Below are 16,859 nucleotides of genomic sequence, written 5' to 3'. Positions count from 1 at the left end.
TCTAAAACCCTGAAGCACTGGTAGAGAGGTGACAAGGATCCAACATTTCAAACACACAACTTACACTTAGAAATTGGACGAGATGAAAGTTCCCTCTGAGTTGTTTGCTTTAGCTAGCATCTGCCAGGAGAAGCAAAACCAAAATTTCTAACAAGCCCCTTCTCTCTTTCCATAGAGAGTAAGATGATAGGTGACATGGATATGTCAGAGAGCAGAGCTGGGCCTTTCTTGATTGGTAACATGATGCTGCAGAAGGAAGTGTGGAGGTGGGGCGCTGGGGGGAGGGAAGCACCCTCCCAGGCCAGCTGCCCGCTGGAGAGGCAAGTTACCCTGAAATCAGCCTTTGCTGCCTGGGCCTGAAGTCATCCTCCAAATCTGAAATCTGATGAGGGGTCATGTGGTTGGAGCTGTCCTCTTGTTCCTCAGAATGTGGCCAGGAAGGGCTATAAGGAGGATGTGGGCATTGTGGTCAAGGTCTGGGCTGTTTGAGGGGACTGTCCTTAGGTGGGGTTTCTTTGAAAATATCCACCATTCAACTGAAAACAGTTTTTAGGCATCCTGAGGCAGAGAAAAGGAAGGAAAGCAAGAGGGTCTAGGGGTTCAGACTGTGAAGAGGGGACTGAGATGGGAGGAGGGGCAGGGGGAATGAGGTTCACTGGGGTGCAGTGGGGTGAGGAGTTACTGCCCAGGAGGTGTAGACACAGTCTGGTCCAAGTGGCCAGGGTTTGCAGTTCCACTGTATCTGTGTCATTGTCCTGCAGTAGTTCAAAACTCTTAGTTTGGGACTTGTTGAGGAATTTTATTATTAAAGTGAGTCATTTAAGTTCTCCAAAAATAACTGTAATCATACAACTGGGGTTAATGTCTTACTTACCCTTGTAGGAAGAATCAGTCATTCGAATTTATTAAGTTGACATAAGTGTCAAGAACATATGAAGTGCTATAAAAAGTTGAAGAAAACAAGAGACTTGTCCTTGGCCTCAAGGAGTGGGAGGAAAAGAGGGTGAGGAAGAGGAAACAGGGCACCCTCGTACACATATTAGCACAAATCATATCTAAACAGCTAAAATCTGTGCGTAATCAACTGCAGATGTTCAGGACTGCGTGTGCTAACGGCAGTTCTTTGGAGAAACTGGAATAATTCAAGTGAGATGGATTAGGCTGGAGGTGAATCTGAAATGGAATTCAAAAGGAGGGGAGGGACAGGGTTTGGCATGTGGGTGGAATGAAAGATGTGGCAGGCCGACCTACAGTTCTCACTTCCTTCCTGGCACCTCTGCCCCACTTCAGCCCCACCTTGTCCTCTCCCATCCCAATCCCCTCTTCCCAACCTCAGCCCCTAGCTCTTTCCTTCTTAGCTTTCTTCTTCGGGGTTTGGGATTCCTAACTCCATCACATCGTGCAAGTGTCCATGCTTGGGTGTACACACACCCTTCTCCCCACTTAAAAGAAACCTCCCCCATCAGCCCTCTCCAGGGTCTATTATTCTGAGAACTGCTGGGGGATCTTCAAAGTTTTCTGGGCACCAGCTTTTTCTTGATGAAGGGTAATTAGGAAGAAACAATCACTGTCCAATTGATGTGTTGTTGGAAACTTGAGTTTTGATTCTTCCTGGCAAAGCCACCAACAGAGGGGCCCTGGTGCATGTATGTCTAGAGGTGTGTGTGTGTGTGTGTGTGTGTGTGTGTGTGTGTGTGCGCGCAAGGGTGAGAGAGACAGAACAATCTGTATTCCTTCTCTGTTCACCCAGCCACAGAGCCCAAATCTACTTTGACACTTTTAGAAAAATGAAAAGATGGAATCTTGCAGGAGCCTGCCTGTGCTGGGGGGAGATGAGGGGTGCTCGCAGCAGGAGGGAAGTTGACTTTTCTTTATACATATAGGGGTTTTTCCATGCAGAGTTTAAATTATGCCTGATAAAAGGAGTTTCGTGGATGTTTCAGTTCTTTCAAATTCTCCTGGCTTCCTCCCAATTAAATGAGGTTTGTCAAAGCCACAGGGCTCTGCTGCTGCTGCCTCTGCGGACAAGCACTTCCTGCAGCGACATCTCGAATCCCTGAGGGAGAAGATGAAAGGGCCAGCGCCAAGAGACAGGGGAGGGGGGCGAGTGTGTGTGCGTGCACGTGCATATGTGTGTGTGTGTGTGCATGTGCCCCTGCGTGTGCATGTATGCTATGGGGAGGGGGTAGAAATACATAAAGAGACAGATCGACATTAGGACAGGGGACAAGTAGAGAGGAAAGGCAACGCTACCAGGAAAATTGGTAAAAGAGGTAGAAGAAGAGAGAGAAGCCCCTGAAGCCAGTTTGTGCACCTTCGATACAGTGGCCCTTGCCAAGGGCGCATTATCCACGAAGGGCTGCATTCCCTGGGCCTGGCAGTGCCAGTCTGCTTTTTCATTGCCTCTGGCAAAGAGCCTTTGTTAAGAGTCTCTTTTGCAGATAGACAGCACCAGTGGGTAATCACAGTTCCCAACCTGCAGGGACATAAAATCTCCATCACCTGCTGCCCCAGGCATGAGAATCTAGCAAAAATGAGGTACGCCCTCGTTGGTGATTTGTAAGGAGAGTTTTCTGACCATAATTATGCAAGAAATTTTACTCTCTGGTAGCATTTGAGTATGGAATCATTTAGGAGCTTATATTTATATCAATTTATTATTCTGGTTGCAGGATAACAGAGTTGTCACTTTAAAATATATTCTGTTTCCCCTTTGATCTGGAAGATGCCAGCTATTATTGTCTGCCCTCTGAAGAAGACAATTAAAGCATGAAACCTGTGCCTGGGAAATATGTGGAGGGCAAAGGAATAGCCTAAATCTCAGCAGAAGCCTGGCTTAGCCTTTCCCCCCAAAAGAACAGCTCCCACATCCAGCCAACTTGATTTTCATCAAACCAAGTCCCGAATAACATTTTCTCTAGATTGTAGCAGTCCACTCAGAGCCAGAGGAAATTTATCAGAGGGTTATTTGCCATGAAAAACCAGGAATTCCAGGATTCGTTCCCTTTTGGAGATGGCTCTTAAATGGAAAAGCGTGAATACGGGAATGGAAAGCATGTGGGAACCTCAGCCAAGCTCTGACATTTTCCCTCATTGACTCTTGAACACCTGAAGAAACATTTGTTGAAGGAGAAATTATTGGTAGTCCCTCTCAAAACACACCCAACATCAAACTAATTGCTTTTGCAGATGGCCAGGGAGCCGCTCTCCCCACTCAGGCACCAGCTTACGGCCACACTTGTGGTCCCCCTGGCTGAGCCAGCAGTGCAGCACGTCAGCTGGGGCAGCAAGGACCTAAAATTAGGCTGTTGGCAACTCTCTAATCTTAGCTGCAGGTTCAGCCTCTTCACTTAATTCCCTTTGCCCCCAGCATGAACTTGGGCTCTGGGAAAGGAGCACTGCTTAATGATCTGGGGGCGGGGGGAGTAGAAAATCATTAAGCTGCCCCTTCTAGAAACTGGCTCCACTCTGGTCTTTACAGGAAGCCTTCCAAATGTTGCCCTTGGAAAGTTAAGACTGATTTTGGAACCTAGCCATTTTGAATTACACACACTGATCCAGAAAAGTATTTTTTTTTTTTTAATCTGGGGCAGCAAATGCCACATGATTTAAGAGTCTGGTCCTTAAGCCACCATCCTTGATTGTCAAGACATCAAAGGCTGTCTCTCTCTCTCTCTCTCTCTCTCTCTCCCTCTCTCTCTCTCTGGGTTGGTCCCATTTTCTCTCCAAATCCCAGGCTTCAGTGTCTACTGTTCCTCTTCCTGTACTAAATCCCCCTTCTCCTTTAAAACAGATTTTAGCATCTTAGGGAAAAAAAATTAAAACTTAAAAGCTTGCAGTTGTTTCACAAGTAAGTTTCTGAAAACAATGTGCCACATCATGTACTTTTGTACACACAGGGTGGAAGGAGGCATGGCGTTTGCCCTGCCCGTCTTTACACCACCCTAATACCTATATGCTTCAAGTTCTTCAGCAAGCCCCACTCAGATTGCCCCATTAAAATCTAAACCATATTTTGTTTTACTCTAAACAAATTCTTTTAACATTACTTTAATGTACTGGAAAATCCCTGTGATATCCCTTCCCAAAGGTCACTTCTCTAGGCTGAATATCTTCCACCATTTTTGTTGTTGTTTCCAAATGTAGATTGTTTCTTCCACTTTCTTTCTTTTTGCTTTTTATTTCAGGGCGGGGGGGGGTACCCAGGATTGAACACAGGGTCGCTCAAACTTTGAGTCACATCTCCAGCCCTTTTTTATATTTTATTTTGAGACAGGGTCTCCCTTAGTTGCTTCACTAAGGCCTAAGTTGTGGAGGCTGGCTTTGAACTTGCAATCCTCCTGTCTCAGTCTCACTAGCCACTGGGATTATAGGCGTGCACCACCACACCCAGCTGATTTTTCCACTTTCTTAGTCTATTGTTAATCCATTCCAATTATTTTGCTTATCTCAAAGATTCTGAACCCAGTGTAGACTCAGCTTTCTAATACAGTGGGAGAATTATGTTCCAGTTCATTCAACAAAGATTTACAAGTGTCTATTAGTTGTGATTTTGAAAATGATACAAATGAGTTATTCATGGACCCTGTCCTCAAACAGCTTCCAGTCGACTATTAAGGAGATGAGACAAGTATGTAAACAATTACAGATCAGATAACATATTTAAATGCTCCGAGAAGCAGAGATTAATCAGATTAAAGCCAGCTGTGGGGATCCAGGATGACTTTGAAAGAGTGAGTCCTAAAAGATGATGAGTCTGGAGGGCCAGGGAGAAAGGACATCCAGGGAAAGGAATGTCATGTTCCTCTTCAAACCATGTAATATCATCCTAAAGCTGTCTTCATTTTAATAATAGTAGCACAATCTTAATTCATATACCATGGTAATTTTTACTTTTATCATTGTGTATATTCTTGCAACACTCTTTAACACTCTTAAACACTCTTTAACATTGACTAGTGAAGTTTAACTTATATGCTTCTATGTGATTTCAGATTTATTTCATTTATCATTTTTATTGTCTGTTTACTCAGAGTTTAACCAGAATATTCTGGAGGCCAGGTTTCAGGAATTGAAGGTGGTAGGGAAGAGGGAAGGCAGATTCTGAGCCAGCTGTCTGAACTTTATACAGTTTCTAGGGGTTTCCAACATACCTTACACCACTCTCTCCAATTTTCAAATCCTCCATTAATCAGTACTTTAAAAACAATACATTGAGAAACAAACTGGGAGTGCTGGGGACATAGCTCAGTTGGAAGAGTGCTTGCCTTGCATGCATAAGGCCCTGGGTTCAATCCCCAGCACCACAAAAAAAAAAAAAAAAAAAAAAAGAAAGAAAGAAAGAAAAGAAACAAATAAATTGAGTGCCGGGTGCCATGGCACATACCTGTAATCCCAGTGGCTCAGGAGGCTGAGGCAGGAGAATTAAGAGTTCAAAGCCAGCCTCAGCAAAGATGAGGCACGAAGCAACTCAGTGAGACCCTGTCTCTAAATAAAATACAACATAGGGCTGGGGATGTATGTGACTCAGGGGTCAAGTACCCTGGATTCAATTCATGGTACAAAAAAAAAAGAAAGAAAGAAAGAAAGAAAGAAAGAAAAGAAACAAATTAGGAAATGGCTTTCATAAAACACTTATTCATACCTTCTACACTCAACAGTTGTCCTCAATGTATTACAATACAGTAGAGGAAGTCTCAGGTTGAAATATGGTTTATTTTGAGATATGGTTTATGGTGTTGCATAGACTGTTGCTAGGAGACAGCTGGGTAAACCAAGTCCCTCTGCCCTGGCAAGCTCTTAAATTGGTTAAATTTGTTATCATTATGTTCTGAAAGAATCTCCAAGTAAGGATGAAATTTTGAGGAAAGAGAGACCCTTGGAAAGGGAAAGGACTTGCAGACTACTTGTTCTATACCTTCATTACAGAGATGGGTTGCTGACACCCAGGGCAGAATGGTAATTACTGCCTTTTATTGAGCATCCATGTACTTTACATAATTCTCATTCAAACTATATACTAATCGATGAAGCTAGGATTATTATCTTCATATTACAGAAATTAGGAAATTGGACTAAGAGAGGCCAATTGCTTAATTTATGGCTGTGAGTGGTAGGGTCTAAACCTGACTTCACATCAGACTCCAAGCCCACTCTCTTCCCACCACATATTGCTCTTGTAGAGACCTCCTAAGAACTTCAGAGCAAAACCAGGAGCGGAACCAAGAGCTGGATTCCCAGTCCCTGCCCTTTCTGCTGTCTCATGTTCTATGTTTAGTTTAAAATCTTCCTGGGAAAGATTCCGAACGTCCCTAGGTAATATGTTTAATATGCAACACTTGAAGGTTCACTTTTAGATTTAATAGACTCACAGCCCAGTACCACTGACTCCTTCCTCAGTGCCATCTGATCTTAGTTTCTATTCTTTTTCTTTTCTTTTTATAATAACATACACAGTCACCCTTGGGTTTTAAGACTTCAGTGTTGGTTATGGTTTTTGTTTCACTCTATAACTCATTCCGTTTTACAAGACAAACATCAGGAATCAAATAGAAAATGGGGCAAAGCATAAAATAGCAGTTTATGCAAGAGGAAACAAAAAGAGCATACCGATACATGGAATAAACAGACAGCTTTACTAGGGGTTAAATAAACACAAATAACTGTTAAGTTAGTTAATTCTCCCTTTTACCTAATGACTCCCAGGGCTGGTGAGGTTGTGGTAAAATGATTCTCTGCTGTAAACTGGGGCAATTTTTGCAAAGCATCAGGGTAGGAATCACACAAATAAATGGTCATACCCTTCTACCCTGTGTTGGGTTCTTTTTTTTTTTTTTTTTTTTTTTTTTTGATAGCTTTATTGAGGTAAAACTAAAGTACGATAAAATGCACATATTTTGAAGCATGCAATTTGATCAGTTTTGACATGTATGTAATCAAAACAATCAATACAAAAAGCTGGGGTTTTTTCCATTACTTTATTTTTTTTAATTTGAAATCATGCAGACTTGTGGTTCCTGCCTGATTTATTACATTAGAAATCAAACACCATCAACTATTCTACCCTGTATTTTTATTCCTGAAAACTATTCAAAGAAATGATTGAATAGGAAAAAATAAAATAAAATAAAAACTAGGTTAATGAAAATGTTCATTGCAGTGGTATCTATAAGGTTTTTACAAATATAAAATAAAAATGAGGGAAACAAGTTCAAATATTAAACACTAGAGAAAGGATTGGGGAAAGTGTATGTTGATTCAACATACAGTTCCATGCGGCCAATTAACATAATTAACAGAGGTGTGCGGTACTATGGAAATGCTTCTGCTGGGACATGAGCTGCAAGAAACTAGAATACAAAATTATAATGTACCTGTGAAAATTACCATACTTATGAATAAAACTGAAAGTTAGCACACAAAAATTAAAATGTTCTTCCAGTTTAGGGGGTTTGTAGATTATTTTTTCCCCTTTCAAATTTTTTTAAAAATTGATATTGAATTATTTTTATTGTTTAAAAGAATTGATTAAAACAAAATGGTACGGGGAGCCTGGGTTCTAGATTGAGAGTTAAATACCTATGTTTTCTTCTTTTTTCCCCCATTTAACCAACATGCACTATTGGCCTTCATAAACCTTAATTTCTCCATCTGCACAGTGGGCCAACACAAGTTTCCCTTACCCCAAATGGAACAGGATGTTTATTTTGTAAAACTTTTAGCTCACTGGTTCATGTAAGTGTAATCCTAGGAGAACGAGAAGTAGGAGGGAGAGGAAAGATAAATAGGCATTAATTAATTTTAAAAGGAAAGATCATCTGCTTTAATGGGAAATGCATATGTGCCGTGCCCCTAGTCAGAGTCGGAAGTGCACTCCTTGTTAGTTAGCAGCTTCAATTTAAGGTACTGTGTGATCCTTTGGGCTTTGAAGACATGAAGCCTCTATACATACACATGAGCTAAAATTACCGCCTAGTCAGGACTACGTGTGCACTCTGAATAATTGCATGCACTAAGCAACCCCAGCTGATGGATTGATGATATGTAAGCATAGTGCAAAGACGATGTGATGAGGGGAATGGCAAGACATTTTGAAAGGATGGCATAATTTCCAAGCTTTCTTTTTAACTTACGCTTTTTCCTTTCGCCATTACAGACAAGTAAAAGGGATTTGATTATCTTGTTTCCTGTGAAAGGTTATTTAGCCTCTCAATCCCATTAAGTCACTCTCTGCACTCCAGTGCACCGCGCCTTCTCCAGGTTATCAGCCCAGGAAGAGTAAATGGAGACACCAGGATCAGATTTCTAAAGGAAGGAAAGTTAAAGCAAAGTTTGAAAGGGGTGACAGCCAACAGCCCTGAGCTTGGGAACTCAATTAGAATGAAAGACAACTATCTCATTATCTCCTTCCGAAATGATCTAAATACATAAGAATCTAAAAGTTTTAAATAAACTTGTCCTACTGACTTGTCGAGATGACTGAATTTCTCATCTCAAAAAAAAATTTTTAAACACCCACTTTCGTATTTATTTATTCTAAGCGCGAAGCAGCTGCGATAATTATGCTGTCAGATTCAGTCAGCTAATGAGGAGTCACCAGAGTGGAAGGTTTTGCATTTGTGAGATTGCTGAAGAAGAAGAGCGGCTCTACGGCTTTTTTCTTTCTTTTTCTTTCCCACCTTTCTCTTTTCTTTTTCTGAGTTGGGAAGGAGAGCCTGGCAGTCCACAGTCAAACCAGAATCCTTTTGATTCCTTGTTTGTTCTCTCTGTCTGTCTCCTTCTCTCTCTCTCTCTCTCTCTCTCTCTCTCTCTCTCTCTCTCTCTCTCTCTGTCTCTCTCTTCCTCCTTCCCTCTCTTCGCAGTCCTCTGTGTTTTTGAGGAGCTGCTTTTGATAGGCAAAGAAGCCTGGGGGAAATCCCAGCTTTTCACACCACTGTCCCCAAGGCATACGGAGACTTCTCCCCCATAGAAGTTCCCAACATTGTTTGGATTTGAGCATCACCTGTAAAGTGTACACACTGTTTATTTTAGCCATTTAACTGTTCATGCTATGACATGAGCTAAAAGAAAGTTGACTACAAAAGTGCATATTATAATGTCCCTGTGGGGATGTCAAATGCATATTGACAAAACTTGTCTCCCCTTTCTAGTCTAGCAAATATATAATTCCAAACCAAAGAAGTAAGAGCCACAGACTCCCCACAGCATCTAAGAAAGTTTTTCTGGCCAAGCGAGGCAGGGCCAGCATTGCAGGTTTATTTCTATCCTTTGGGTGAGAGCATCTTCCAGCAAACACTATCATTAAGACATTTTATGCATGTGGCAAGCCAAACATAGAAATTTCTCTCTTTATAGAGTTGTGAAATGTTCTGAGCTACCCAGGTTTGTGCTGATTGTGAGACTTGGAGGAAACCTGACCAAGCTCTATAGTAGATTTGCTTTGGTGCCATTGTTAAAGTTTCTAACAATGGCTACTACTTATTAGAAACATTGTATGGCAGGAACTCCTCAAGGTGTTTTGCATATGTTCACTTCTTTAAATTTACAGCAATCTGCCAGGAATTTCTGTTTTCCCCATTTGTAGATGGAACTCTTAAATGTTAACTTTTGGAGGATTTGGCCCATAACTGTAGTTTAGTAAGCACTCAGAAACAATAGGCGCTTAATAAAAACAGGCGTCTGTGGACATGCAAACTGCCAGTGTGCTCAATGAACCAAATACCAATTGTCCCTAATTGACAGTGGTTTTATTTATATATATATTTTTTTAACTTTTTGATGGCACAGAAGTCATACACACGTCCAACAGAAACCTTACAATAGACCTCTGTGCCCAAAGGATCCTCATCAGTTGGTTTACCGACTTTGGTTTCAACCAACCACACAGATCAAAAATATTCAGGGGAAAAAAAACTCACATCTGGACGGAATATGTACTGTTTTTCTTGTTATTATTCCTTAAGCAGTGCAATATATAGCAACTATTTACATAGCATGTGTATTATATTAGGTATTATAAGTAACCTACAGATGATTTGAAGTATACAGAAGGATCTGCAGAGGTTGTAAGCAAATACTGTACCATTTTATATAAAAGGATTTGGATTCTTGGATTTTGGAAGCAGGGACCAACGGAGAACTGGACTTAGAATTCTGAATTTTGATCTTTTTCCAGGTTGGTGACGCTCTTTCTTGATGTTCCCCAAGGGGACAGATTATCAAAATTCTTTTGTTTGCACCTCACTTTCCGCCCTTGCTTGTGTCTGTAGGTCTCTCCCAACTCAATCTCTGTTTTTACCATCTGCCACGCATAGCACCCTACCTTGCCCTAGTCTTCATTTGGTAAATACGCCGTGACCTGAGTCAAGTAGGAAGAACTTGACGATTATTAGTAGATTTGGTAAAGTGAGTCATCCTTGAGTCACTATGAATCACTTGTAAATAAGTCTGGCTTGTGTTTTGACATCTCTTCAGGTGACGAATGTTACAACAGACATAAAAATATAACATACTGTGAAACATCCCAGGAAATAATATGTTGGTGCTTTTTTTTCTTCCCTACAGAAGAGTCTTTGTTTACAGTTTCAGGAGTGAGGCTAAAACCAGAAATGTGTGACCTTTTGGCCTCCTACCAGAAAGGTCACCACCCAGCCTGGTTTAGCAAATGCTGGTGAAAAGAAGGAGTGGAGTCACCAAGATTTCTTCCAGGTGAGTGATCCCAACAAGGAGGCTCCTTATGGACAGAACTGAAAAGCAGTTGCCTCCAGGCAGAGAGAACATTATTCACCAGTTCAGAGCATCTCTGTTCTGGGTCTGAGGAACAGGTGGCCTATGCCTCAGACGTCCATTATCATACTTCCTACCCTGGGGAAGAGGACAGTGTATATCACCTGTCTCTCTCACTCCTGGCATGGTGGGGCTCTGTAGAAAGCTTCCAGATCACTGTGACACCTTTGGCCCATGCAGCTGGGACAAAACGTTACAACTGACCTCGTTTTCCCCTTCCTTAGGTGGCTGTCTGACAAAGCAAGACCATAAGAAAGGGTGACCAATCGTCCTAGTTTGTCCCAAACAGGGGGTTTCCTGCCATGCTAGACATTCAGTGCTAAATTTGGCACAGTCCCTGGTAAACTAGGATAAGTAGTCACCTTAATGGTACAAATGACCTTCCAAGGTAATCTCAAGGAGGAAGTGATATTGTGGAGGATTTTTCCAAAGCTACCATACTCTAAAAGAAATTCTGCCAATAGGAACCAAAAACCAGGTGGGACAACCCCAAAAGCCACCATAGTAGAGACATCCCTAGGAGCACTTCCCACATGGTTCTTCTGTGGAGGCTAGACAGAGAAGTCAAGCTGAAACTCATGTATAGGGCCAGCCAGCTCTTGAGGTGACCCTGGCTATGTCCCAAACTACAAGCATTATACTACAATCTGACCATCCATTTGGTGGGCACAGCTGGGCCGTGCTTGCTAACAGAGCTGTTGGGGCCTAGATGGTAATTACCAACATATTCCCTACACACACACCCAACTTACTCACATGGCAGGATTCAGCTCTTTGGATTTCTCTTTGTCTTTCTCTTGGATCTCTATCTTTGACTGTCACTATTTAAAGGCATATGTACATCAAGGATGTCTGCCTTCTGGCTCTTCAACAATGATCTAGACTTCAAAGAACAGGGAAGTTTAGAGTTAGAGCTATTCCCCAGAGTATTTTATGAAATACGTTAAGTTTGTATTTTGACAATATACAACTGGAATTACAATTGGCAATGCAATAGCATGGTATTCCTCAAGAAAAATATTTTCTAGAGCAGAGTTTTTATTGTTTAATTATGCCACATCAAACCACCTAGGTGTGAGAGCTGGATGAACTTCAACTGCAATCAATAAAGTGAAGCATGTGCCCTTCATAAAATGATCAAAGATACTAACGAAAATGGTCTCAGATGGTGGTGGTCCTTAGCATTATCATGGTGATTTCAATTGCTGTTGTTATGTTATTTGGCCCTACTTAGCAGCCAGAAGGTGGGGAGATAACCTTGCCTTTCCGATCTACAGTGACTTTGCACAAAGAATTGTCACCTATAGGCATAAATTAGTCACAATAGAAGATCAATTAATTGCAGCTGGTCAAGTTTGGTGCCTGTGCCAGCGACTGAAGAAGGGAAGAAGCAGATTGAGTCTCGATTGGAGTATTCTCATGATATCCCTAGGCCTTGAGACTAATGTAAGGAGATAAAACCGGTAGGAGATGAACCACAAGAGGGAAAAGCTAGAGCAATTAAACTGTTTAATAAATGGCTTGGGATCTGCAAAATCTGAGAGTGCTGGAGTTAAAGAGACTAAGAGCTGTAATCACACAGACACTGGGGGCCTGTAAATCTTTTCCACTGAATTGAATTTATGTTAAAATATTCACTTTTCAGGAGAGTCAAAATGTAAATTGAGGTGTTAGGATTTGGTAACTGGCAGCAATTCCTCAAAATTAAAACTCATGATAGATCCTTAAAAATGTCAGTTTCAGGCATGAAAAAAAAAAAAAATGTCTACTGCTATCTATAGGAGAAATGGGAAGGAACTAAAATTCTCTGGATGCATTCCATGTGCCAGGCACTGCAGTGGGCCCTGTTCACATGTTATTTCAAAGCATTGTGAGTAGTGGATTGGGGTGAGTTAAAACTGTAGTTTGTACACCCAGAGTTAGATTTGGATTATTTTTTAAGTCTCAGTTCTTTTATCAGGGGCAATATACTGCCTCGTATACTTACCACTAGAAACTTTGCAATACTGTTTAACGGGGTTTTCTTGACTCAAACTATATATTGTTGTTCGTTATTTTGATCTTATTTATTCTTTATTCCCTTCTAGGGCTGTTTTCATGCTGCCTCAGTTTTCATTTGCTTCAGCTTACTAAGAAGCTTCCAATCTAATTCCATACTGCACACCTGGGATATTTTAAATATGATATTCAAGGCAATGGTTCATAATACTCAAAGAAAAAGCCACAGAAGATTGTTATGGTCATTGCCTAGAATTTAACAGTGATTGGCTCAAACACTGGGCAGAAACTAAGGTTCTCTGAGTGAGAACTTCTGAACAATTTCATCTGTTTTGAGAGAGATTCTTGGGCCAGAAAGTCAATTTCCCAACAGGACAGATGGGAAACTGGCAGTTGAAAGAATTTGTAGATAGAGCTGGTGCTTATAGAGGGCTGTCCCTCTTATATTCACTTACAATGTCCCCCAACAAAAGGACTTGTGTGGCCAGGAAAGGATTAGTCTAAAGTTGAGAAAAGTCTCCAGGGAAAATGGTCTCTTGGATAAAGTCATCAACAAAAGGACTTACTTAAGACTGGTTGTTATGCCTTGGTAGGGGGCGCTTCTCCTTCACCACCTGCCCTATCAGAACACATTGCCGTCCCACCCCACACAGATTTCAAGTTTGGATTGAGCCACTGGTTAGAATTGAATTTCAAACTGTCTCCCTCAGAATCCTAATTGTCTATGGTGACAGTGATGAGGAACCTTAGCTCCCATTTGACAGTGGAGATACTGAATAGACAGGAGCAGAGTCCACAAATGTCATTCAAGCCAAGTTGCACTATTGGACACACATGTGTGCACACACACATAGCCCTGGAGTTAAAGGAGATCTGTCTTGACTAAGGCTACCCCCATTTACTGCAATGACTTTAAAAGAAACCAGGGAAACTCTAACTTCATTTTGGGAAATTTAGTAGCCTAGAAACCAGAGACCTCTATGTATCCTTCAGAAGAAAAAGGAGGACCAATTAACAGAGAATTTTAAAAAGAATAACTATCCATCCAAAATTTCAGATGGAAGAAAGAAAGATGCATACAGATAGTCCCATGAAAACTGCCTTTATGAGTATTAATAAGGCATTAAACAAAACCTGCCCAGATGTACCTAAAAGATGAAATGGAACAGTGTAGGCTAGATCATGGGGCAGATATGTGTGCTCAAAAATAATGACTGTCCAGCTTTTAAAAAAGGCTGATGGTTGTGTGGCACAGAGTTTAGACTTGTCTTATTCTGGTCAAATATTTTTTATTAATTGCTCAAATAAAATCTGAGAAGGTGGACAGCTTATTCATACAACTCACTGAAGTACTATTATTATGCATGTGTTAGTTCCATTTAACAGAAAAGGAAACTGAGGCTTAACAAAGTTAATCATTCCTCCCTGGGAGTACTCCAGAGTTCAGATGCAAACTTCAGGTCTGGCTGTCTCCAATGTGATCTTTCCAGGAACCACATACATATCAGATTTATAGAATATACATCTCTTGAAGAAATAGTTAATATTTAGCATTGGATCATGATTCAAAGGATTAAGCTTTGGCTAGAAGCTAATGAGCAATAAGCTGAAGCAATATTCATTCTTATCAAATTTTATCTGATTTAAATTCTTGCATGTTGGGCTTAAAATGCCTACAACTTAAGTCAAGCGGTGACTTAGAGGAAATTGGCACTGTTAAGTACAATGTGAATGAATAAATAGTATAATCTGGCTGCCCTCAAAAGATAGTGCTAATACTTTCAGGCTACATAAATGAAGGACTAAGATGATATCCCAGAGAAGGGAAGTATCTTGCTCCCTATAGAAGAGACCACATTTAAATTATCATGTTCAACTCCACACATCACATTTTAAAAGAAACATCATGCTGAAATAAATATTTATTGTGCACCAATTAGTCTGCTGATCTAATCCTATTTAATCCTCTTAATGAGACTAAGACATCAATGCCCTTGGTCACCATTTTACAGAGAAGAACATTAAGAATCAAATATTAGTTGCTAGAATTTGATGCCCATACTCTCTGTGCCCAGCGTCCGTGCTTTCTCCAGCCTACTTCCAACTCTGTTGCATCCTCCAAGAAGAGAGGGCATGTGGGCCAAGCCACAGGGAGAAACAGTAGCAGAAAAGAGAAAGGCCAAAGGCCAGGCAGACTCCTTCCTGAGAGTTAAGGGTTGTCACAAAGCAAAGCAGCTGCCCCCACTGGGTGGCTGCCCAGCTAGGACAGATGGAAAGCTGTAGGATGCTTTTTTGTTTTGTTTTGGTACTGCAGATTGAGCCCTGGGGCACTTTACCACTGAGCCACATCCCCAGTCCTTTTTTATTTTAAGACAGGTTCTCACTAATTTCCTGAGGGTCTCCCTAAGTTGCTGAAGCTGGCCTGGAATTTTGATCCTCCTGCCTCAGCCTCCCCAGTTGCTGGGATTACAGGCATGTGCCACCACACCCAATCTGATGCTACTTTTGATGCAGCAGGAGGAGTCCCCAAATGTTTTCTCCTGTCCACCAATCGACTGTGTTCCCACACAGTGGCAGACTTCCTCTGCCACCCCAAAGATACAGATTTCTATGGGAAGGACTCTCATATTGGAGGTTAGAACAGCTGATCTTTATGGCCCTATCTTCTCTCAAAATTCTCTGATAACGGTTTGTGAATAAATATGGACAGATTATACTTGGAATTCGGGTACGATATTACTGTTGCAAGAATAGAGAGACTTATTTTATTTTCTAAAAAAGATATCTTTTCACTTAAGTCTAAATTGACAAAATTATCCTCTTTATAATGAAAAGTAAATTATGCTTATGCTTCCTTCTTTTTTCTCCTTCAAATGATAGATCTGCCTATTAAAAGCTTAATAAAATTATGTGTAAGATTCTGAAACAGCATTCAAATCCTCCTTCATTCCTTGATTTTATAAAATGAGCATTTCTGGTGTTTGTGCACAGTTTTTCCCTCCCATGTTTCCTTTGGTTCCTTTGATAGAAACACACTTGAATTTTAAAAGCATTATTTATTTTTGCTCAATTTTATTAGTAATGCTTACTTATTTAGTCATGAGTGCTGATCATCTAAAATTCTCTCTCTTGACATCCATAACTGGATGGCACTTCTTGGCTCTTTGGTGGGTAGATAGGGCAACATGATTGGTTCTGGCTAACGAATTGTGACATGAAGTGGTCTGTTTCACGGGCCAAGCTTTCATTTGGTTGCTGGTGCAAGGCTCTTCAGACTTTTTTTTAAAAAATTGTCCCTCTGTTACAGAGACCAGCAGCATTCAAGAGGATCCCAGAATAAGGAAACATGGAACAGAATTCCCCAGATGACATGTGATGAATGTGTAGTGGGAAAGAGAGATAAAACTGTCCGCTGTTTGGAGCCACTCGTCTTTTAGGGTTATTTGTTACTACAGTGTTATCTAGCCTATCCTGACCAGTAGTGGGGCACAAAAATTTCAGAACTGCAGTGCCCAACATGCAGGGCTACATGTGACTGTTTATATTTAAATTTGAATTAATTATTAAAGTAACTTTAAAACATCAGCTCTTCAAATATGCTGATCACATTTCAAGGGCTTATTAGACAATATGGCTAGTAGCCACCATGCTGCATGATGCAGATGTTTCCATCATTGCAAAATGTTCTATCAACTAGTGCTGATAGACTGCTAGGACTTTTATAAGAGTTGGTAATGCTATCTTCTAACATGCCTTGATATTTTAAGTGTGTGCATCTAATACCACCTTGGAGTTAGTCTTATAAAGTTTTAAGTTTTAAAATGAAATCTCTGATCCTTCATATATATATATATATATATATATATATATATATATATATATATATATATCCTTCATATAATTATAATGCACTAATTGAAATAATAATAATAGAAGGGAGATCAGTAGAGCAAGTGGGTTGGGGGAGGAAAGGGGAAGAGATTGAGAAGTTAGATTGATCCAATTATGTTAAGTGCAAGTTCAAATATAGTATAATGAATCTCACTATTATTTGTAATTATAGTGCACCAATGTAA

At 40.7% G+C, this 16,859-nt stretch overlaps 1 protein-coding gene across 1 annotated transcript in view; it reads left to right on the top strand.

The window, feature by feature from the left end:
• Cdk15 (cyclin dependent kinase 15) overlaps positions 1 to 13,315 on the top strand; it is an 89,564-nt gene extending 76,249 nt beyond the window's left edge. The window contains exons 13-14 of the mRNA XM_076865944.1: positions 10,564 to 10,707; positions 12,873 to 13,315. Coding sequence (XP_076722059.1) covers positions 10,564 to 10,673 — 110 coding nt within the window. The 3' untranslated portion in view covers positions 10,674 to 10,707; positions 12,873 to 13,315. The remainder of the gene's footprint in view (positions 1 to 10,563; positions 10,708 to 12,872) is intronic.
• The last annotated feature ends 3,544 nt before the right edge of the window (positions 13,316 to 16,859 follow it).

Source organism: Callospermophilus lateralis, chromosome 9 (genome assembly GCF_048772815.1).
Source record: "Callospermophilus lateralis isolate mCalLat2 chromosome 9, mCalLat2.hap1, whole genome shotgun sequence".
Taxonomy (NCBI): domain Eukaryota; kingdom Metazoa; phylum Chordata; class Mammalia; order Rodentia; family Sciuridae; genus Callospermophilus; species Callospermophilus lateralis.
This window is presented reverse-complemented; position numbering and strand designations above follow the sequence as displayed.